Here is a 24,025-nt window from a genome sequence, read left to right as displayed (position 1 = left end):
CGCACAAAATTACGTAGGAAACTGCTTTATTTGTTCAAACATAGACTCTCTATTTTACAGGCCTGTGTATGTTATAATATCTTAGCCTCGATTAATATTTTTTGACAGAAATCAGCTGATTAAAGCGTTAAAGTCGAAGCTTTAAATGTCATCTTTAATCAGCTGATTTCTGTCAAAAAATATTAATCGAGAATAAGGTATTATAACATATTATTTACAACATATTACTATTTTAATTTTTTTAACGTATTATTATTTTAAAATTAGCAAATTTAGGCTTCATTAATATTTTTTGACAGAAATCAGCTGATGACATTTTTGCTCGAAGAGAACAGGAAGCACCATCTGTAGCAGAATTTTGGATCTTGCATCCCAACTTGCTTATAAGATAAATTACCGGTAATTCAAGATGGCAACAACCTAGTGCACCACATGTCGTCACTTCTCATGTGCATGTGCAGTATTATTTAAGTTTTTGTTAGTAATTATGTTCTCTCGATTTTGTAATTTATGTCACAAAACCACAAACGTCCAATTTGCACAATTGCAAAGAAATTACGTAAGTGCAATGTTTTGTTACATTACAGGCAACAAATGTAAATAAACTTAACCTAATTAAATTAATATTATGCACAGAAAAGAGGCATCAGAAGAAAGGGTAAAAATGTTAGTCAGATCGAGGCACCAAATGACACGGAAGGAAAAACACCAATAATTGTCTGCAAACAGAAAAAGTTGAACTTTTACGAAGGACAAACGTATTCTAAATTTGCATCTATACCACTGGCTAGTCAAGGATGGAATCATTATAAATCTAAAGGAGATTTTTTCTTCGTATATCCTCTTACAAATGTATTATATTATTTACAAATTTTTCATTGTTTTCCTGTGTCTTATTTATATATCTGGCTCACACACGCATTAAACTTTTAGGTGGAAGAAGAGGCATATGGTAACAAAGAAGAAGAAGAAGTATGCAATTCTTTTGCACAGTTTGGCTTAAATCCACAAATAATAAAAATCTTAGAAAGATACAGTATAACAAGACCTTTGAAGATACAAACATTTGGAATACCTCACATAATGAACGGTGCTAATACTATCATAGCAGCTGAAACTGGTTGTGGAAAAACATTAACTTATCTTCTACCCATGATAGACAAAGTTTTAAAATGGAAAGAGTTAGCAGGGATACAATACAATTCTCCATTAGGATTGATCGTCACACCTACTCGAGAATTGGCATTTCAAATTGGGGTTTGTATTAATAAACAAAATATAATAAACAAAATTAATTTTACTTGTCTTTAAAGAACATATTGTTTCCACAGCTAGAAGCAAAGAAAATATGTCAATATCTTGATATTCGTGTAAACATTATTACTGGTGGGAAGACAGGAAAAATGGTGTCAGATCCACCTGTAGACAGAGTTGACATTGTTGTAGCTAGTTTCGGAGTCATCAGCAAGTTAACCACACACAACATTTATAAATTGAAAATGATCAAATCTATTGTATTGGACGAAGCAGATGCTTTATTTCATGACACATTTGAAGAACAGTTACAAGTATTCCTGAAAAGAGTACCGGTATATATATTCACATCTTTTTAATTATTTATAAAGTATATATATTTAGAGATGTAATATACACATTAAATCAAAATAACCTCATCATTTCTAGCTTGGCTTTGCGCATAATGTATATGATGTAGACCAATTGCCTATAAGTGCCCAATTCGCATTAGCATCTGCAACGATGCCTTCAAGAATGTCGAAAGTTTTAAAAAACATCATAGATGTAAGTACTCTCAAGATTTTAAGATAGCATACAAATTGTACATCATTTATTTTTATATTTTTACAGGTGCAATCATTGGTACATGTAACTTCGGATAAGCTACATCACATTCTTGTGCCACAAAAATTTATGAGAGTTGGACCAGATGATAAACCGACTGAGCTTTTAAAATATATTAAGTCGAAAGTAGCCAATAGGGAGCAAGTAATTATATTCAATAACACCAATAGCACTTGCAACTGGGTCAATATGTTCCTGAGAAAATGCAATATAGAAACAGTTTACGTGAATGGTGACATGCCGATGTATGAGAGACAAAATAAGTACGCCAGCTTTAAAGGCGGTAGATGCCTTGTGTTGTGCACTACAAACGCAGGGTCCAGAGGACTGGATACGATTGCGATACGTCATGTATTGAATTACGACTTCCCAAATGCAACCGCCGATTACATTCATAGGTATCTTATCATTATTACACAATCTGTCTAGTCTCATAAATTGCATATATTATGTATAGTACATATGTATGATACTTTGTGTGATATATTATACATATAATATATTATTTGATATTTTCAGATGTGGTAGAACCGGAAGAGTCGGTAGCGTTGAGGACTGCAGAGTAACGAATTTTATAAGCACTAAGACAGAAATCATTGTGGTACAAAAAATAGAAAGAGCAATTCGAAAGATGAAACCGATACCAATATTCGATATTCATGAAACTAAAGAACAAGATGATAGTTTGGAATTCCAGGATATTGATGAGAAAGATCAGCAACAAGAATTTAGCATACCGTACTAAATATGTAAATAAAAATTATATTTCATTTAATACATATATATAATTTTCTCGCGGCTATTATATAAGTTATGCGAATACTCGACATTAAATGCGTAGCAAACTCATTTCTTTTTTCGCTTAACTTGTATAATAAGTTTGTAGTTTAGTGATAGGATAGCTGCGACGATAATGTTTTACGAGGAAACGTTCGGATGGGATCAACTAATTAACGGAATGTTGTCCTGCTTGATCTCTTCGAGAGACCTTATCTCGAATAATTGTTCTCCACCCGAACTGATGAGCTTATCGGATTAATTAACGTAGTTCTCTCATCTGCCAGAGAACTTTCATTCATATATTTTCTCCTTTCCGAGATAAATTCCTCGTAATTAATTTCAATCCATTTACCGTCTCTACATGAAAAGTAGTCGAGAGCAAATTTCTCATCCGTTTCCGACAACGCGCTTATCAATGTTGGCGTAACGCATTTGCCAGATGAAAGAAAATTAATCGAGCCGCTCCGTCCCACCTTTTAATACTCCCCTCCTTCTTGTCGCTCATCACTTTCCGGCGGTTCCTTTTATCGCGACGATTTCTGAATTCCAAGTTTCAGTTCCAGGGAGAGGAAACCGCGACCCACAGACACACACGTGCGTGACATGCTCCATGTTCATCCAATGTCCCCCCTGCTATGTCCGGCGGCACTCCCACGTGGTGGACGCCCACACACACGGCAAATAGGAATACTTCTCCCGTAGACGACGGTGGAAGGTAGACCTTGCGTCTAGACAGTTTATTATTCGCGCCGGGTTTTAGCGAAATTAAATGCAACCGGCACGCGCTGGCCGACGGTTCGTGCCCCCGTGTCACGCGCTGGGTGCGCCGGATCGTGTCACCACGGGAAGGACCCCCTGCGTCCCACGAGACGAGAGGGATAACGCCTCGAATCATCACTCGTGTCAAGCGTTATGCGTGAATGACAAAAGGGAGTCTGCTCACTCGTTTCTATACCGTGAAATCTAGGGTAAATACCGACAAATAAATATTTGAAATATTGTTCGATAATTGAATTTGTATTATTTAATTTAATTCTATTTTTCTATCATTCCATAATTTCTATTTTATTCGTTTATTTAATCTTTTTCTTTTTTTTTTAAATTATATTATTTTCTTTACTTATTCTTTTGTTCATTTATTTTATATCATATATTCTTTATTACAGCTGTTGTATAATCGGTTGAGACGGCGCTCCCGGACACCCTTCTGTATTTACGATTTAATACGCGTCGTTAACGCGCTCCTGAAAGAATATATATACTGAAGCCGGTCACACCTTTAGTATACATCGTCATTAAAGTTACATCTAGCTTAAGCCGTCCTCGTCGTCGTCGAGAAACGGTATAAACCTATGTAATGCCGGTAGTGACGATCGCAGGATGATAATGGATTAATTAGCGTGGGTAGCCAAGTAACATATAGGACAGGAACGGTACGGGGATCAGACGATATAACGTCCTCCGTAGCGGGAGATCTCGTCTCTGATCTTAACCAGATGTGATTTGCGCCACACGCGCAGCTTTTGACAGTAAGCGCCATATACATATTCTTTGATTATTTTCTCCATTTTTCGCGCATGTTTGGTTTTATTTTTTTAATTTATATTTTTAAAACTATACTAAAAATTTAAAAAATTTTTTTAGGTTTTTAATAAAAAAGAGGAAAGCGATAACAACTATTATTTTTGAGAATTAAAATTGATACGGTTGTAAATTCTCTTCACACTCTGTCAGAAGAATGTTTTGATACAGTATCAAATATTACCGTAAGGACGAGACAAGATAATTATACGTATATGAGGCTTAATTGTTTTGATGAGAGTCCAGGAACATAACGCTGCTCGTTTAGAGATAAAAGAAAGATGGTTTACAAAGTTTCCGCGTCGACATGGACTGTTATTGTTTACGCGGAGATGCCCAACACTGGTTTCCGAGAAGAAGAACGCGCGTCCGCATCCAAGCAAGACTGGAAAAAAGTCGCGACTCCTTGTGAAACGACTTGGCAGCTACAACGACCTAAGAAAGGAGAAAATAGGTCAGCCGTTTTGCATAGTACGCAAAGTACATGATTTATAATTTATTTCTAATATTCTCACTGGTATACTTGAATTGCGATAGAAGCAATTAGTTAAGAATTGCCATCAAAAACATTATCATGCAGTCATTTAAATTAATATAATCGATTTGAAATTTTCCTCCTTTCTCTCTTATGTTAGATAAAATGAAAAAAAAGGCTGCAAATTGTCAAATAACAATGAATCATATTTAAGCAAAAGCATAAATTATTCGGGATATTTATTCTTTCAATATAAAATTATATAAATAATATAATAAGATATATTAATATCTTATTTATATGTATGTGTATATAAAGATAGGAGAATTAATCCTTTCATCACACAAAACACAGTTATACATAGTACAAGATGTGTAAAATCAAAATATTTTGTGAAAATGTCTCGATTTTTTTCAAAATTTTGATAGAATTGATAGAATTCTGATTCATCTCTCTGTCTCTTTAAATAGCTTTAGAAGTTAGCATCTATTAATTATATCGAAAATGATGTGCTAACGTGACAGAGGTGCGAAACCGCGATTAAGGATATGTACGTAGTGAAAGGACGACTTAAGTATACCGGTCATAAATCTAATAAATATCAGGCGTGCTTTTGCCGCTCGTTATAATCACCGGTCTCGTATCGCAGACTAATTTTTCTCCTCGATGAATGCACAAATTGCAACGGAAATTCCCTTGTTCAATGTATCGCCGTTCTCGCTAATGTGCATCCATGAACGTTAGACGCCAAAGTTTCAAGATGCGTAGATCGGGAAGGGAAAATTGATTTCGGTCATCGTCAGCTGATTTTTTGCCGGAATCGCGTGCGTCTCGGTGCACCCTAATTCGATTTTAATATCCATCTAAGGATCAGGCGAGCTTGATCTCCGACGAGGAAACGTCTCGTCATGTTTGCGCAAAAGCCGGGATTAAGAGCGGAATCATCGTGCGCGAAACGTCATCGCGATTAGTTGGAAACGGTGAGAGATAATATGAGAGATAATATAATAATGAGATGTGAGATCAATGTTTTAATAGGAGATAATAGTCAGATATTGATAGTAACAAAATACTGCGTAAGGAAACTTGCAAATTAAATGTTGCAGTTCTCAGTAAACAGAAATTGTTATTCGAAATGTTTCATCGACAATTGAAAAACAAAATTTGACGTCATGTATAACAGGATAAATAACAGGATAAATAACAGGAAAATAGTTAATGAATTCAATAGATTAATATTAATCCATTTTATAAAATACTGTAGCAAGAAATCTGCAATTAAAATCTATTTCTTCATGAAATTAAATAGCATTATATATAAATGAGATAGTTAATAATCTGAGAAAGAATTCTTTTATTAAAAATAGAAAAAATAAATGTCGCACAATAATAAATAATGACACTATATGTGACAGGACTCAAATTCAACAGATTTATTTTTATTCGCAATAATTATATATTCTTTATATATTCGATTTTTTTTTCTCTTGTCTTTTCAACATTGTGATTCTTATTTTTAGTGTCGAAAGAAAGATTGGAAACAACAGGCTAATTGTGTATTAATCATCTACGAGCGTCTCATCCTGAAGAATCAGAGTGCTCCAGCCACGGAGTATGTATTGCCATAGATACACGTTCGAAATGCGGCGCGGTGGGGAGCGACCAATGAGAGAAGGAGTAGGGGGGACGAATCGGTGACGAGCCCGGTCCGCTTCGAGTCTGACTTCAGTCGGTTCGCGGAGCGCAAGTTGTTAACACTGTGGGGTTTCGACGCTCGCACCAGCGTTTTTGTTTCGCGAGTTTTTCTTCTTACGGCATCGTTTTGTCGCGCGATCGTGCTAATCGTATCGGCGTAACAGTCGGGCAAGAACATCGATACGAAAACTCGCTCTCGCACGTCGCGAAGGAAGGCGAGAGGAAGAGTGAAGGAGAAGCAAACGCCGGCGTCTGCCGTTACGTTCGACTTGACGCGCGGTCAACTTCAGAGCGATCAGAAGTTGATCATCGCCTCCATTATCGTCTCGTCCAAGTGTGTTGCGTGTTCGCGAGCGTGTGACCGATGTGACAGGCGATAAACAGAAGCCGCGACACGGGGAACGATGCCCGGACAGGCATCGTCGGCGAAGCTGGATGTCGCGACGCGAGTGAGAATCCCGATCGCTCATTGAAAGTCCGAGAAAGAGCGAAATCGTAGTGCAAACTGTCCGCGTTTTCGCGCGTTTGTCGCGTCGGATATTATATATATATATATATAAATCACGTATTGTGTACATTCTACGCTTGAGCGTTCGCTTGTGTTTTTGTGACGCGGTAGCAGCACTTATTAACGCGAATGAATCCAAACAATCGATTGAGAATATCGAACGGCAAGAGAGTGGATTGGCGAGATCGAGTAAAGTGATTTACAACCGTTAATAGTGACCGCTTCTTGTTGGTGATTTGTGATAGAAGAAAGAAGAGAGGGGGAAAGAAGGAAGAGAGGAGACACGCGGTCGCCAGTGGAGGTTACGGTTTGGTGCTCCAAAGGGAAACCGGAAGCCGCTATATTGGAGAGGAAGCGGGAAAGCGGCGTGCCGCTCTTCTGTGTGCCGCGGCAGAGGCGCTCGTCCCAGCCGGAAAATGTGAGTCTCATTGTTTTTTTTTTTTTATTGTTTAGTCGATGTCAGAATGCTGGTTAAACTCTAAAATGAGAGATAACACTCATAATATTATAATAATGAAAATATTTATATTATATTTAATTATCTATGTATACTAGTCAAAAGGCGTTACATCAATGATTCTAATAATTATTATTACCTTGCAATTTAAATATATAAGAGTAAATCTGAAACAAAAGGTGCTTCAAATATATTCTGACATCGATTATATTTAATATATATTTAATTATATTTACTGCGCAACACACGGCCAGCAAAGGCTAAATGATATTCCCTCGTGAAAATTAAGTAAATTAGAGAATACAGCGTGATGAGTATCGTATTCAGAATTAAAACTACAAAGCAAAAGGGCAAGGTTCTCAAGCTGTAATTATTGTGCGAAACAAACGCCGGAAAACATTCATTTGCGATGATTTATTAGTTTCGTCGTTTAGTAAAAAAAAAATCGATAAAAGTCGAGACGATACATATCTATAATCTATATCGTCATAGAAATAATCGCGTAAATAAATAATGGGGTGGGAAGCTGTTTGCTATAAACTCTGAAAAAATACTGTCAAGTGTCAACGGGAGAAGGCGTCGATCGGTAAAACATGGAAAATATAAGGCTGCTTGAAAAATATATAGTCTCGCCTATTAGTACACGTGATATCGGCCGGAAGTAATCACTGCAATCAAGCGCAGCGCGACGTCGTTTAATTAGGTCGCGTTGACATAATTAAAACGAGCGTTACCTCCCTCCCTCCCACTGCGTGCCAACGTAATGATTCGCAATCATTAATACAACGCGAGACATGATCGAATCGAAGACAAGGTCGCATATCGATGATGACGAGTAAATCACATGCATAGAGTTATTCCCTTTCTCTCTCTCTCTTTCTCTCCCGTATAATTAATTTCCGCGATTGATAATCACGAAGATGGAGAGTTTCCTCACGTGCGATTACCGTGGAATTACGTGCTCAGCCATGGGATCATCGCGTGTTGCATTTCACGCAGCTCCTCTACGTAACGACCGTTACCGTACGCCGCCTTAATTTTCCTACCGCGTTTCGGTGTTCCCTAGGCGCGGATAATCATGATACGTAAAGAGATAAAATTTTAAACACGTCTGGTGTGTTAATTGTATGTTGGTTCATATAACGTGTACAGTATTTAACTAAGTGGAACTCGCTGCACAGTTGAAAAATTTGTGTTAAATTTAACAAATATCACATGTCCCAAACGGTCCACAGAAATTTTTGTGTTAATTTAAATAATACGGATATGTTAAATGATGACACGAATATTGTGTTAATATTTTAACATAAAATAAATGCAAACTTCAAGTAAACTTAAAATAAATTTTGTGTTAAATTAACATAGTTTTAATGTAAAAATTAACTTAAAAAATGGTTAATTTTATATTTTATCATCCCCACTTATATTATAAAGTAAAATTAACATTTTTTTCTGTAAATTTTAACAGATAAATCTTGTCACTAATAATATCGAACATATTTATTGTGTAAAATTAAAAGTAAATACACATTGTGTTATTTTTATACTTTTTTCAGTTATTTTAATAATTTAACATTTGAGTTCAATTAACACAACAGCAATATGTTAATTTAACACATGAATGTGTTAAATATTTAACACAAAAATTTTAACGGGGACCGTTTTTAACAAGAAAACACAAATTTTCAAACTGTGTGGAGATCCAGGAAATTAGATTCTTTAAATATTCTATAAATGTTATAATTATAAAAAAATTTCTCTTTTGTTACGTAATTGCTCTTATATATTTTTTTTATATATATAAATATATATAATATACATACATCTTCTAAATATATATACATACATACACAGTTGAAAAATTTGTGTTAAATTTAACAAATATCACATGTCCCAAACGATCCACAGAAATTTTTGTGTTAATTTAACATAATACGGATATGTTAAATAGTGACACGAATATTGTGTTAATATTTTAACATATAAAATAAATGCAAACTTCAAGTAAACTTAAAATAAATTTTGTGTTAAATTAACATAGTTTTAATGTAAAAATTAACTTAAAAATTGTTAATTTTACATTTTATCGTCCCTACTTATATTATAAAGTACAATTAACATTTTTTTCCTGTAAATTTTAACAAATAAATCTTGTCACTAATAATACGGAACATATTTATTGTGTAATATTAAAAATAGATGCACATTGTGTTATTTTTACACTTTTTTTTAGTTGTTTTAATAATTTAACATTTGAGTTCAATTAACACAACAGTAATATGTTAAATTAACACATGAATGTGTTAAATATTTAACACAAAAATTTTAACGGGGACCGTTTTTAACAAGAAAACACAAATTTTCAAACTGTGTATATGTATACATGTATCTTATATATACATTAAGTCTGGTACAAGAACAATCAACAACATCCTGTTAACCGAGATAAGAGAAACTCGGACACATTTACATGCGTTTGTTCATGCGCGATATACTTCTTTTTCTTCTTCTACCGTCAGGATATGACGTCGATTGTTCCAGTGTGTATCACTTTTACACCGCCTACATATTATATCATTAACGGATCATCGTCGGAGAATTGAGCTCTTCGCATGCGCGTTAATGCACGTAGGATGCTATTGCGTGGTCGAAAATCTCTGTCATTGCTCTATCACGCACAGCGACTATCACTACGACGGTATAATAATGATGATCCTTTGTTGCTCGCGCGCGTCCCGTCTCGTCAAGATTCTCTCGTTCAGATACCCTCACACCTGAACTTTCAAACAGTCGTGCTTGACCTTTTCTCGCCGGCGAAACTCGAATCTTTCTTCGTTATTTCAGACGTACCGTTCTTATTCTAATCCGGGCGACTTTATTTTTCAATTCAAAGACAAAACACAGCGATTTCCGTTTGAATAACTCAAAAGTAAAAATGAAAAAAAAAAAGATTTATAGATTTTCGAAAAGATTCTCAAGAATAAAAAAATTGAGTTTTTTCAATAGGGGATAGTGTGAGCTGTCTTACAAAAATATTTTTAAAAAACTTTGAACGTGCTTTTATACGTCCTTTTTTATGTTGTCTCTAACTATATATATTTGATAATTTGTTAATTTTTTTACTTGGTTTATAGTTTATATTATTCGAGTTTGAAGATAAAGTACATACTAACGTAATACACGTAATAAAGTAAAATTAATATAAAATATAAAGTAAGATAACATTTACTTAATAAAGAAAAAAGCTTTATTAGATCATCTCAGTTATTAGACATTTTCTTAGATTAGCATGATAAATTTAAGCAATTATTTTATAATAAAATGTATTTTTGTTAGATTTTTATTAAACTTGTCTATACAGAACAGCTCATTTTTTAAATGAAATCCACAATTGATATATAAATTTAATTTATCACAAAGAAACTTTGCTGATATATATTTCGAGATAATTATTATTCGAATCAAAAAGACGATACGTGTAAATGTATGATAATATATAATATTCGTCAATCAGCTGCAATCGTTTATAAGAATATCGCGGGTTAATGGCGGAATGGATGACTTTATCGTTTTCTTTCCGATCTGATTAACCTCACTGATCTTATTCGCCATCATTCCTACGCAACGTAGCGAATGACCTCAATTTCGCATTGTCGCGTTGTTCATGGGAAAGAAATTTCTAGATCTTGCTACCTGAATTCCAAATTGAATTATTCATAGGCGAATTACGATTCGTGCGAGAATAGGGGGGAGGAAATTTTTTTAACGATATTTCTATTATTACCAATAGAATTATTAATCATAATACGGTTACAATAAAGTAACCTTTATTGTAAACTTTTGAAATTAATTAAATATACCTCAAATCTCACGAGAAAAAGTTAATTTCTTGATATATAATGATAAGTTCATAAAATAGAAATTATTAATCCAAAAATTACTTATAATTAATAGAAATAAAAAAACTCATGTATATTATCGGTAATTTGATCGATCATTGATCGAGCAATCGTTTCTCACAGTCGGACCAAGGTCAATTTCGCGATCCGTAATTGCTCATCGATACCTTGGACGATAGATATCGCGTGGGCGATCCTTATATAGGTAACGTGGGCCGATGATATATGTACGCGATCAATGAAGCCGATCGTGGCCCTCTTCAACGATCGTACGTTCTTCGCGAATTTATTCGCGAGATCACGTTTTAATGAGAGTTCCGTGACGCGATCTCGAGTCAATGAACGTCTCTCTTCCGCAAACTTCCAAAATTGATCTTCGGCGTAAATGTCAATCACGTGTATACGACAGGGCAAAAATAGAAATTATCTGACGTCATTATTCTCGCGTTTTTCTCCAAGAAACTATAAATTACTATCTCAAAAATAAAGCTAAAAATAAAATTGCAATGGCTGATAGGAAGGCTGGAAAATAATATTTATGAAAGAAAATAAAGCGTTCTCGCACTTTATTCTCGGACGTATAGAGTGACGGTTTGTGCAAATTATGTCTGTGTAAAAACATATGCGGAACACATGGTACTTTTACGGTATACTTGTAAGATAGTATCCATTGGCTCCCAGCTCCCACGATATTCATGTATCACGCGAAATGATTACCCTTCTCTTCTCCAAAATTTCTTTTTAAAATTTAAGTTTAAAGGTCGTAAAAATCGCAACTGATTTTTGAGCCTAAAATTAAAAATTGGAAAAAATAAGTAACGTAAAATCGGAGAAAAAAATTATTTATTTGTAATTTAAGTGAAGAGAGAATTAAGAGTTTCGCGATTTAAAATATTTAACAAAATATGCTTAGCAATGAAAAATGTAGATTACCTAATAATAAGAAAAAGATTTGACTAAAAAGGAAGAATAATATGTGCCCTATAGCGAATACACACTTTTATTCAATATACAATATTATTTTTCTCCTTTTTATATATATGCGTTATATGCATCTGAGAGCGCTTTATTGCGCTTGTTAAACGGGCGATTAACGCGTTACTCTAACAGGAGTGCGCGCAGTCCGCTATCTTTTCACGAGCAGTCAAATGGCCTGGTATGCGTCTGGTCGTCGATCCTGCTCTTAAGATTCCTCAAAAAACAGGCCCCTCCCGCTCGGAAGAAGCGCCCTTGCGCGCGGAATTCGTGCGTGTTGCCGTTACCGAGAGAGAACGGCCTTTGTATCTCATACACACATACACACACGCAACTTATTGTATTCTTGACGCGCGTGTATGACTGACGGGGAATTCGTTATTACGCCTACTTCCGGTCGTCGCACGGATGGCTCTTGCGGAGCATAAACGCGCTTTTCGAGGATATCCTGCGCAATCCGCGAGAATTCTATATAATGTAACAAGTATCGATATACTTCGACATTTACTTGATAACGATGCTGCTTTTTGTTGAGTAGCATTACTTCTCGCGATACTTTTAACTAGCGAGATATCATTAAAAGATTTATGCACACACAGTTGAAAAATTTGACAAATTTAAATTAAAAATTTGTTAAATTTAACAAATATCACATATCCCAAACGGTCCACAGAAATTTTTGTGTTAATTTAACATAATACGGATATGTTAAATGATGACACGAATATTGTGTTAATATTTTAACATAAAACAAATGCGAACTTCAAGTAAACTTAAAATAAATTTTGTGTTAAATTAACATAGTTTCAATGTAAAAATTAACTAAAAAAAATTGTTAATTTTACATTTATTCATCCCCACTTATATTATAAAGTAAAATTAACATTTTTTTTCCTGTAAATTTTAACAGATAAATCTTGTCACTAATAATATCGAACATATTTATTGTGTAAAATTAAAAGTAAATACACATTGTGTTATTTTTACACTTTTTTTTAGTTATTTTAATAATTTAACATTTGAGTTCAATTAACACAACAGCAATATGTTAATTTAACACATGAATGTGTTAAATATTTAACACAAAAATTTTAACAGGGACCGTTTTTAACAAGAAAACACAAATTTTCCAACTGTGCAGAAATACATAAGAAGTTTCTTTTATTATTATTCGAGATGCAATTTTTCTTAAGTTTTAACAATTTTTTCTTATAAGATTTTTTTCCATTGCATTACGAACGTTCTACATCACTAATAAATTTTTGCGATAAATTAAGATCACTTGGAGATTATACATAAATATATACACAGTACAACGTTACATCGAATCTATTAAAAAACTGCACGTTTGTGACATACACATCGTGATTGGTTACGCTTTCTATGCGACACACGATGCATCGTCGCTTCTTCGGAATTCGAAGTCGCCTGTTGTTTCCTTCGACAACAGCGTGCAGGCACAGACGTGTTTGAAACACGCTTATTTCTTCCCGGAATGTCTAGAAACTGGCATGTTTCGTGTGGAATTTTTCAGAGCAGCTGCAGACGCATACTTAATCGACTTCGACGCTCTGCCTGTGTATATAGACAGAGGTTGCGATAGACTTTATACTTTTATGTTTATAGAACCGTATTATTTATATATCATGACTGTCGCGTACTCGATACATAATGATTCATACTTATTTTCTTCCATTTCTTCTACCTGACCTGACCAAGCATAGTAATAGTAAACTTTGACGAAGGTCGATTTATAAAAATGTGTTGTGGATGATCGTAATTTTTTGCGACCGTACACAATTTTTATTAAATAACTTTATAAAAATATAATTGCTTGAATAAAAATTTGAATTTAAAATTTGCTTTAAATTATGAAAAATCTAAAGAATGAAATTTATATTTTAGGAATTTTATTAAGAGTAAAATTAATGTATTGATATTTCGATTTCACTGAAAAAAATCGATTGTAAATTTCTTATAAACTTTGTTATACCATTTAATGGTCGATTCTATCAAACGTGATAAATTGTCTTATTGTTAGTAATAATCACTGATTTATATCTATAATTTAGGAACGATATTTATGCCTTCGTGATCGCGCTAAAGTAGTCTAATCAATTCGGTACTTACCGTTCCGTGACCGTCGCAATTTTCGCGAATCGATGTTATATTCTTCATTTATTCGATACTCAGAGGTGTCTCACTGTCGCAATACATGTACATTTTTTCTGGAATTACGCATTACTTCGCTTTACTTTCCATTGATTTACAAACATAAAACAATAATAACTCAGACAAGATTAAAACGTCTTAAAAAGTAAAAATGATGTTATGATGTTATGACGTTTTTTTAATATACATATACTTATTTTACTAAATATTATAATTTATGAAATCATTAAAATATTTGATATTTAATTTGTTCAATCTAATCTATAATAATTTTATTTGTATTTTGTGTGTTTAAGTTTACATAAAAGAAATTTTTGAAAGTTGATTTTTAAAAATTTCTGAATTTTTTTATCACGTTTAAAACAAGATATTTTTTTAAACTTAAATTGGGAACACGTAACTTTTTATTATATCTTTATTATAATATAATATTTTAATTTAGGCGTTCCAACTAAATATTTGCAATATTAATTTTTAAAAAATATCAATTTTAAATTTTTTCCATAATATATAATTGGTACTATATGATTTACAATATCTCATAAATTTATTTTTCTTAACATTTCTTTTTATAATTATTCTAATTACATTTTTCTTACTAAATTAAACAGTACTAATATTTAAATATTGTATTTTATTAAAAAAAAAAAAAAGAATTAACATAATTACTAATTACACGCATTCTGTCACATTACTTTAGAATTATACAGCGCATTACATGGAATTACTTAGAATTCTCAATAATTCTCGGTAATTCGCAATACATGTACAAATTTTTGATGAATGAGACACCCCTCGTCGATACTAGAGTATTGAATATATGGAGAACGGGTACTCTTTTTAGCTCGCGGCCGTTCTTCCCTCTGCGAAACGCGAGATCGCCTCGCAGCGACACGCGTGAGACACGCATAACGTGCGTAAATTCCGGCCGATTCTCCAATTAATCCGTATCTTACGGTGCATCCCGGGGCAACGCATCGGGAACGTATACCTGGCCGAGAGTCATCCAATGCCACAGCGACTTAAGCCGGTTTCACGCGGAGTATCGTATCTTTAGAAATGGAAGTGCTTTTAAACACAGGATGTAGTCTCGGACACGCACACAATATTACCATATTCTTTTCTTTTTATCGAGATTTCTATATGGAAGGAGAAATATTTGCTAATTAGTGCATTCGCGGTTAACGGAATACTTGTTGTTAAGAAGCAGAATGATTCTTTTCTCTCTATTAATATTCGAGATGCCGAATTTTCTCCACAGTTTTTATAGTTTAAATCAAATAGCGTGATAATGTTCTCTATACGCTTTCCTCAAGTCATTTAATGAAATTTTTGTTAATCTCATTACATTTTTAGGTTGCAATTTGCTAAAATTCTTATTTTTTCAACACATTATTCAAAAACTATTCGTGTTTTTTTTTTTGTATAAAAGAAAAATTATTTTATTTTTGCGTGCGCCGAATATATCCTGTCTGTTTTCCTACCATAACGAATCAAACGAGGATCTGTGATCTGTCGCTGTAAAGTACAATGCGGCATAAAAAGTGGAGCGCGTCTCGTATAAGTATGATACGGGCTTTCGGCTCCGTGCTACGTGTGGGGGAGTGCATTGACTTTTCGACTTGATAAACGTCGGTGAGCGAGGTGGAGTCGAGTCAACTCGAGTCACGATGCCGGTCGCTTCCTCTCTACAAAGGTGAGAGCCCCTCCGAGGAAAGAAGGGACAAGAGGGAACGAACGGGAAAAGGGCTATGGAAGAGCCGTTGTTTCGGAGATGAATTCCTCCCAGACTGTGTGCGAGCCCTCTCGACCCCCTTTCCTTCCGCGGGTTCCGTTTGGTTGGCGCTTTAAAAAAAAAAGATCCCCGCTTGTCACCGGGGCCAAGTGATAGACGAAAGGCAGAAGAGCCTTCTGGAGGACACCAAGTATTTGAGGGGAGCGGAGGGGAGAGGGGCTCTCTCTTTTTATAGCATTTTAATGACTCTCGAAGGATCTCAATGAGATTGGGGGAATCGCGGGTAGATAAAGAATTTTCGAAAGGCCACATTGTGCCGCCGATAGAATCGGCCTTTGTGCGCGGATGAGAATTTACCTCGAAGCGCGCGTTGAACGGTGAATTACGATAATTTATCAAGACTCAATGGGATGGTTAATTTAAAGAGGGATCATTTTTTTCGTTTCGTCCCATGCGGCTGAATTAACTTTGTCAGAATTCACTCGGCGAAAATGGTGAAAAATTCATTTTCATCACAATTGAGGACTCGCGTTTATTATCGCGGGAAGAAATAAAATATTAAAATTCAAGAAAATTATTTTTGAAGTGCATTGTTGCTTGGCTGGGGATCACAATATTTTTTTTTTCTTTTTTCTTTTTTTGCAATTATGGATTCGTAAATTGGAGCAGTTAACGGGTTAATCGTCTTTCCGCCGCGTCGGTTCGCGCTGCTACGATTTCACAACGCTCTAATTGCCCTGACACACCTTGCTCGACGTATCACTTTTACGATTATGCTGTTAACGCGGTATGCGTCAAACTCGTTTGGCACAGTAACATCGTTCACTTCGATGACGAACTATACCGACAATAACGTAATATTCGATACTCGATATATATATATATATATATATATATATATATATATATATATATATATACGACTTTTCTTTCTTTCGCGAACCCTCAGTCTCTCGAGGGAAGGAAATTCCCTATTGTGTCTATCTTTACGACCGGCAATGGCTATAGTATAGGGACGAAAGAGAGAGAGAGTGACTGGACCGTTTCCTGCCTTGATAAAACTTCCCCTTCCGTCGCTGTCGAGTTATTAGGAGCTGTCGTGCGTTGTCGGCTGGTGGGACGGGATACAAGTTCTTTAAAACCGACCAATCGCAATTAATTAGGGCCGGAAGCGCCGATTGGCCTCCTGATAGTTCACGAGAGGCCGTCGTTCGCAGGCTCTTTCATTCGAGCTCTTCGCTTCTCGTCGCGACTTAATGAGTGCGCGATTGTCGCTCACGCCGCACATCTGCGATAGAATACACATACAATCTCACACACACAATTTCATATCGACTCTATCGATTTTTTATATGGAACCGGTAACGCGTTAGTCGAAGGCTAACGCAAATATCAAATTTAAATTATGCTCTTTCTGCACCTTGTTATATAATTAATTCTTAACATATGCGAGAATATTCATATAGCAATTATATAAATATTGTGTATGAGTATAAAATATATATTTACACACATCTCTCGAAAGTAAATTAAAATTAAAAAGATGATTTATTATTTCACGATTTACAAAACGCAACTGCAAAAATTAATTTAATTTAATTCGAATTTTAATTTAATCGAACTCTCTCGTATCCTTGTTGGAAACATTTTTCGTTTATAGGATTTCACTGCTATTTTGTAACATTCGTATAACTCGAAATCACACATACACGTATATATAATACGATGCGATAAGCTACCCTCTGCCGGAAACGTTATTCATGATCGTATCAATAACGGTGACGCCGGCTTTCTTTGAGAAATCCAATAAAAGGCGAAGGAATCCCCCAGGAATGCGCGCGATGGAGATTTCTGTGAGATCGTTCCAAGAAGGGACGTCTCCCTTTTCTTCATCGGGGGACGCCCGTATCCCGGCGTCCTCCTCCACGAGATCCCACATTCTTTGGCATAGCGGCTGCATTGTTTACGCGTGAACAGCCGCGGCGCGCGACAAAAGATGCTGCAACACGAGTACGCGTTTTCCCGTTTACGCGCGCGACCGTCACCCTCGAGTATATAGAAATGGAAACGCATCGTGTATCGCGCGCGGCCCGAGAAAACGGCTACGTGAAAAATGTTATGGGGTGCGTTTTAATCCGAGCGGCGGAATGTCGGATAGGGGGACACGCGTGGAAAGGCATTGAACCTATATACGGGACCGCGGGCTCCTCCCAGCTTTGCAATGCGCCCTTTATTATGCCGGCGCAATAATGCCGGCCAAATGTTACAATTCGGCGTTTTTATTACGTTTACTTCGTGGCAAACATTTATGTGCGAACATTTATTGCGGATAGAGGAGTCATGCAATTTTTATCGTGTTCTTTTGTTAAAAAAGATAATATATACCATTAAAAGAGAATTATTATATAATTATCGAGATTTATATATCTTATTTTATTTATTATTATAACTATTATTAATAAAAATATTATTAATCTTTTTGTTTTATTTATCGGTGTTGATCACAATCGATAATTAACTATATAAAACGTGTGTATGTGTACGTGTGTGTTTTGGAAAACCGCACAAGTTTTTATTGAGAGAGATGATTAGAAGAACAAACTAGAGAGAATAACGAGCATTTCAATGATAAGAGAAATGAATCGAACAGGTTCGACACGCGCTGGACACAACCAATAACTAGAATGAAAATAGATGTCATTGATTCGTATATTAGACATCATGGATTGGAATTATTATTAGTATTCGATAACTTGTTTGAAGGTACTAGGTCAGTTCACGAGAGAGTGTAGGATTCTTTTGGGAGATGTGTATAGCATGTCAAATAATTTTAGCATGAGAGACAAATAATATAATGTTTCATGTGACATTTGTATAATAAGAGACTTTATAACATGAACTGTTATACGTCGCATTTGTAAAATCTGAGGACACACGTGTAGGCGAAAATTCATGAGGAAGTGAAAGATGTTCTTCTCACGCTCTTCTTCTGTCATGTCGAGTAACTATGTTCCTCTCTCTCTCTCTTTGCATGATGACGGATTGATTATATTTTACGGTGCATCTTCTTCGTGTACGAAAGAAGCGACGAATATACTGTTACAGCGCAAACTGCGCGGCTAACTGTAGAACGTTCACCGTAGTTTAAAACTCGATTTATATATTATGGGCATAGTTATATCTTATTCACGCTCCAGTTACTAGCCGATCAAACGATGGAAAGAGCGATCTCAGTTTCTAATCGGAGATAAGCTACCTATAATTTGTATATTTATATGTATATGCACGAGATAATAACAGGTAGCGTACAAGGTTAAAATTTTTGTAGAATTATTTTCTCATAACACATCCAACTCTATAAAAGATCACATATAAACTATATTCTAATATATTAACAAGATTAAATCGCTTATTATTAAAAATGGAAATAATCTTTCCGCGCTATTGCGGTAAACGCGATATACACATTCTGCAGATGTTTTAATATTTTCGTAAACTAATTCTCGAAAAGAAAAACATAAAGATTTCGATTTGTCTCCGTCCTCTGTTATTTGTCGCTATTATTGAACCGTAAGTAAAAGTGTCAATTGATCGCGGACCGTTGCATCAATTCGGTCACTGTATCTCTCGATGCTCGCATGACTTGTCGTATTCGCGAGGCAGAATCGACGAATATACTGTTACGATGCAGCCTGCGACTAACTGTAAAGCATCCATTGCCGTAGTTGCGTGCCGTTTGACCGCGAGTCAAAATTATCAACGGCGAAGTAACGTCAACATCACCTGGCACACGAGGAGAGACCCCTCGCTGCGCGTTCGTCCCTTCGACGATATCCTAGGGATTTGTATCGAACCCGACATACGTGACCATCACGTGCGTCTGGATTATTGGCGCGTTTCTACAGTTTTATCGTCATTCTCCGGAACTGGCCCGACGTTTATGGGATATCTAATTGTAAGTCGAAATAGGGAAAGATCGAAGAGAGACTCGGAAGAAAGATACGAGGAATATCTTCGAATATTCAGATAATATTGGATTGTTAAATATCCCAGTATGAGCAACATCTTGATATATAATATCGTTTTGTTAAATAAGGAAAATATATCGTCTCTCTTAACTTAGCTATTGAACTATTTGACTCGATCACTTACGTCTTCGAGTTTATGTATGGCGGAGCGTATCTTAGAATGAAAACGAACTATATACATAGATAGATGATATAGGCTATTCAAGATGGTTGGTTAATTGGATCATTCATATGCGTCGTGCGATTCATTGTCGGCCGGTTACTGCCTCCTCATTTTAACGCTTCGTCGCTTCTTCCCGTCTATCTAGCGGCAATGTTGTGCATTCATCCATTCATATCTATTTTTCTTTCTTTACGTCTATCATTCACTAGTCCGGAATCCCTGATATGAAAGATCGGCGGTCACTTTATCATTATCGAAAATGTCGTGTTGGTTCCTGGTAATCACGGGACAGGGAAGGGACCTTACCTGATGCATTTACATACGTTGCATATATTCTATTCAAATATACTAATGTGTACTTGTATAATGATAGCGATATCTTCTTGTCGGTTTTAAAATTTTCAAATATACCTATTTAGATAAAATGTGAACGTTAAAACGATTTTATTATATTGACACGTAGCACAGATGTTTTTTATATCCAATAAAATGACGAAAACGTCAGTTCATAATTTATGTTGAGTTAAAACATGAGTTATAAAAATAGATGTATCAATGAAATGATTTGTCTCAATCGAGTTCAGTTAAAATGATCGTGACGTTGGAATATTTTACAACGAGTCTAACTGGTTACGAAATCGTTAAAAATGATGATTATTATATATTCACTCGTAAAAGCAATCCGCGACCACATCGATAATCGCGATATCGATAAACGCATCCGGACCATTTGCATATGCAAATCCGCGATGTCGAAAAGAGTGTGTGTATTCGACGACAAAATCCCGCGGATGTTGGGGCTGGATCACCGCACGCGCAGAGAGAAGCTGGAGGGGAAGGGATCCGAGATGCCGTTAGTCCGAAGAATCACTCGGGACACACGAGCCTAACCGTGCGAGAGGAAGAAACGGAGACGCGTTCTCTTCTTATCTGAATCAGATTCTAAAAAAAATCTAGGAAGAAGCCATATATAATAAAAATAAATTTTGTATGCATTTAATTTTTTCACATAAAATGTATGTATCTGATTAAATCTAGGTATATCTAAGCTTCGACAGTTATCAGCTGATTAAAGCGTTAATTTACTAATTGAATTTTAAAATAAAAATATATGTTATAGAAATTAAAATAATAATGTTGTAAATAATGTTATAATACTTTAAACTCGATTAATATTTTTTGACAGGAATCAGCTGATAACTGTCAAAAATATTAATCGAGTTAAGAGAACTATAACATATTATTTAAAACATATTACTATTTTAATTTTTAAAACATTATTATTTTAAAATTTAATTAGCAAATTAACACTTTAATCAGCTGATTTCTGTCAAAAAATATTAATCGAGTTCAAACAAACTTTATATTCTTTTTTTTTAAATATCATTCTTTTTAACATAAAATTAAAGAATGATGCGCCCGTAGCGCGCACTTGTGTTCTAGTTCTACTTTGAGTTCATAAAATGTTAAAACATAGATCCTTTTGTAGCCATTTTATATTGTTTTTAAATTCGCGAGAGATACAAACACGTGAAAGTAACTCAATTCTATACAGGCATCGTTTCGGCATTATCATATTTCCCACATTTTCTTGGAAACTGTTCGCCTCTTCAGCTTCGCAAGCTGTGCCCGCGCAGTTATCCAGCTGCATCCTCGTTTCACAAAGGAATTGCAAAATAATCCTCTCCGCGATTCGCGGTCGCGTTTATATAAGCGTTGCCGCTAGCACGATGGGCGTTGTTCTTGGCAGAACTTGGGAAACCACTTTTCCATCATCACCGACGGCAAGGTCGACGCGATAGGCTGATTGTGAGTAATGTGTCATGCGATGGAGACAATTTGAATATCAGCGTTCGCGTGCCGTCCACAACCAGTGAATTATATCGTCGTGAATTATGATCGATCGGTGTTTCAACAGATCGAGTTGGATAAACTTATCGCGTTGTCGTAAAATTGCTGTAGCTCGCAAAACATTTTAATATAAAATTCCTCCGTAGAACTTTGCAAAATGTACTGCATCGAAAAGTCACAATGTTATATATAAGTATTTTTATTATATATTTAATTAATATATATATTATATGTAATTATATTATATAAATATATATAATTATATATAATATATATGTATATAATTTAATATTATATAATTATATATATAAAAAATTATAGAACGATAATATGATAAAAAGGCAAATCAACAAAAACTCTGAGATATGTGAAGGCTCGGGTGGGTCTAAAGTGCAACCTTGCAGCGATGCTGCGACAATCCTAATCCCCGTATCACATTCTCGACAACAATGACTGCGAAGTCGTACGATCGCCGACCAATCCTCTCTCGTTTCTTACCTCGTTTCATATACGTTCTGCTTGGACTTTCTGGGTCAGGCGGTTCCGCGGTGTTCTCTATCGGCCTTTCTATTTCAGCGCTCACCGTGCGTTCGCGGGTCGTGCGTTGTCCGATCGACTCACTCATATGAACGGTCAGGAACAGCGAATCTGTAGCCGCGCTTAATTATAGTCAAGTGTTCTTACGGCAACAGCCATACTGCCTACTGTACGCAGTTCAATAACTATCTAACAGAACGAAATACCTACAGCTTGTATGTTTCTATGAACCGATATTGATTTTCGTCTGGAATAATTTGATAAGTAAAATAAGTCTATAATATAATTAGTACAGTACACTTTTTATATGTACAAATCATTGTATCTTATATTCTTTATATGAGTTACTGTTTGAAAAATTATTTTTACACCTGATTTCACATATAGTTTCTTTATACTAAATTATTCAAGACAAACTTTGATCTCAGATTAATATCAGATTATACACAATTCACTCTATATTCATGCAAAGAGTACAACTAAAAATTATATTATCAAGTTGTACGTCCAAGTACATAGATCAATTTATTTTTAAGTTGAAACGATTCTCTCTTCAATATTTAAATTTATGTCTATTAATTTTTTATGATTCCTTGTGATGCGGAAAGTGTGTTTTTTTCTCAATAATTTTATAACAAAATCAGATTGCAGCATAAAGCTTAAATGTCCGTAACGTCGAAGCAGATGTATTCGGCCATGGCCGGCTGCTTCGCGGCTCGTAAAAACCATTCGACGGTGCCTAACAGACCAAGAATGTCGAATAGCCGTGTGGAACACGTCAATGATATTCCCGTCAATGAACCGTGGCCCGTCGTGCATTCTCGCCGAAACGTGACACGCCGGACCGCGCGAAATTGGCGACGCCTATTCTCGTTGAAGGGGTAAACTCGGGGCGCATTTCGAGAGTGATCTCGCGAGCGGACCTAAATAATCGTCGTGTTATTTTTGCAGTCGAAACCGATTTCGACCGCGCCTTTCGTACTTTGCCTTTGTTGCAATTCGACTACTCATTTCGCCCAGCACCTGCGTGCTCTCGAGCCGAGTCACGTTGTTTGCGCGCGTGTTTTTTCGGCCAGTCTCTCTCTCAGCTGCCGCGACTTATGCGTTTGAGTAATTCGGCGAGAGTAATCGACGTGGTTCTTCGAAACGACCCTCGTACGCATTGACGTGCTCGATCGTGGTTCGCAAAATCCTTCAACTACGACGTATTATTGTATCGATGCTTTGAATAACGCGAACGTCATTCTCTGTGGTTTAAAAAATAGAAGAATATATTCTTATTTTCGTGAACATAATAAAGATATAATTT

At 35.4% G+C, this 24,025-nt stretch overlaps 2 protein-coding genes across 3 annotated transcripts in view; both read left to right on the top strand.

The window, feature by feature from the left end:
* Positions 1-487: 487 nt before the first annotated feature.
* Dbp21e2 (putative ATP-dependent RNA helicase Dbp21E2) lies at positions 488-2,605 on the top strand. Its single transcript, XM_083046589.1, has 7 exons — positions 488-559; positions 637-834; positions 934-1,257; positions 1,332-1,589; positions 1,684-1,800; positions 1,867-2,258; positions 2,380-2,605. The coding sequence occupies exons 1-7, from the start codon at positions 488-490 to the stop codon at positions 2,603-2,605; spliced, it is 1,587 nt and encodes a 528-aa protein (XP_082902715.1).
* Positions 2,606-2,709: 104 nt separating this feature from the next.
* Positions 2,710-24,025, top strand: part of LOC145941054 (signal-induced proliferation-associated 1-like protein 2) — a 64,675-nt gene continuing 43,359 nt past the window's right edge. Inside the window, exons 1-4 of one of the 2 annotated variants that reach the window (XM_083046843.1) lie at positions 2,710-3,608; positions 3,807-4,169; positions 4,285-4,675; positions 6,217-7,317. The gene's annotated coding sequence lies outside the window, so the exon portion shown is untranslated. The remainder of the gene's footprint in view (positions 3,609-3,806; positions 4,170-4,284; positions 4,676-6,216; positions 7,318-24,025) is intronic. The other variant, XM_083046842.1, reaches the window with a different exon arrangement.

The sequence above is a fragment of the Prenolepis imparis genome, unplaced genomic scaffold (genome assembly GCF_030444845.1).
Source record: "Prenolepis imparis isolate NDT839.2.m4 unplaced genomic scaffold, iyPreImpa1.0 SCAF_9, whole genome shotgun sequence".
NCBI lineage: Eukaryota > Metazoa > Arthropoda > Insecta > Hymenoptera > Formicidae > Prenolepis > Prenolepis imparis.
Note: the sequence above shows the minus strand (reverse complement) of the source record. Positions and strands in the feature narration are given on the sequence as shown.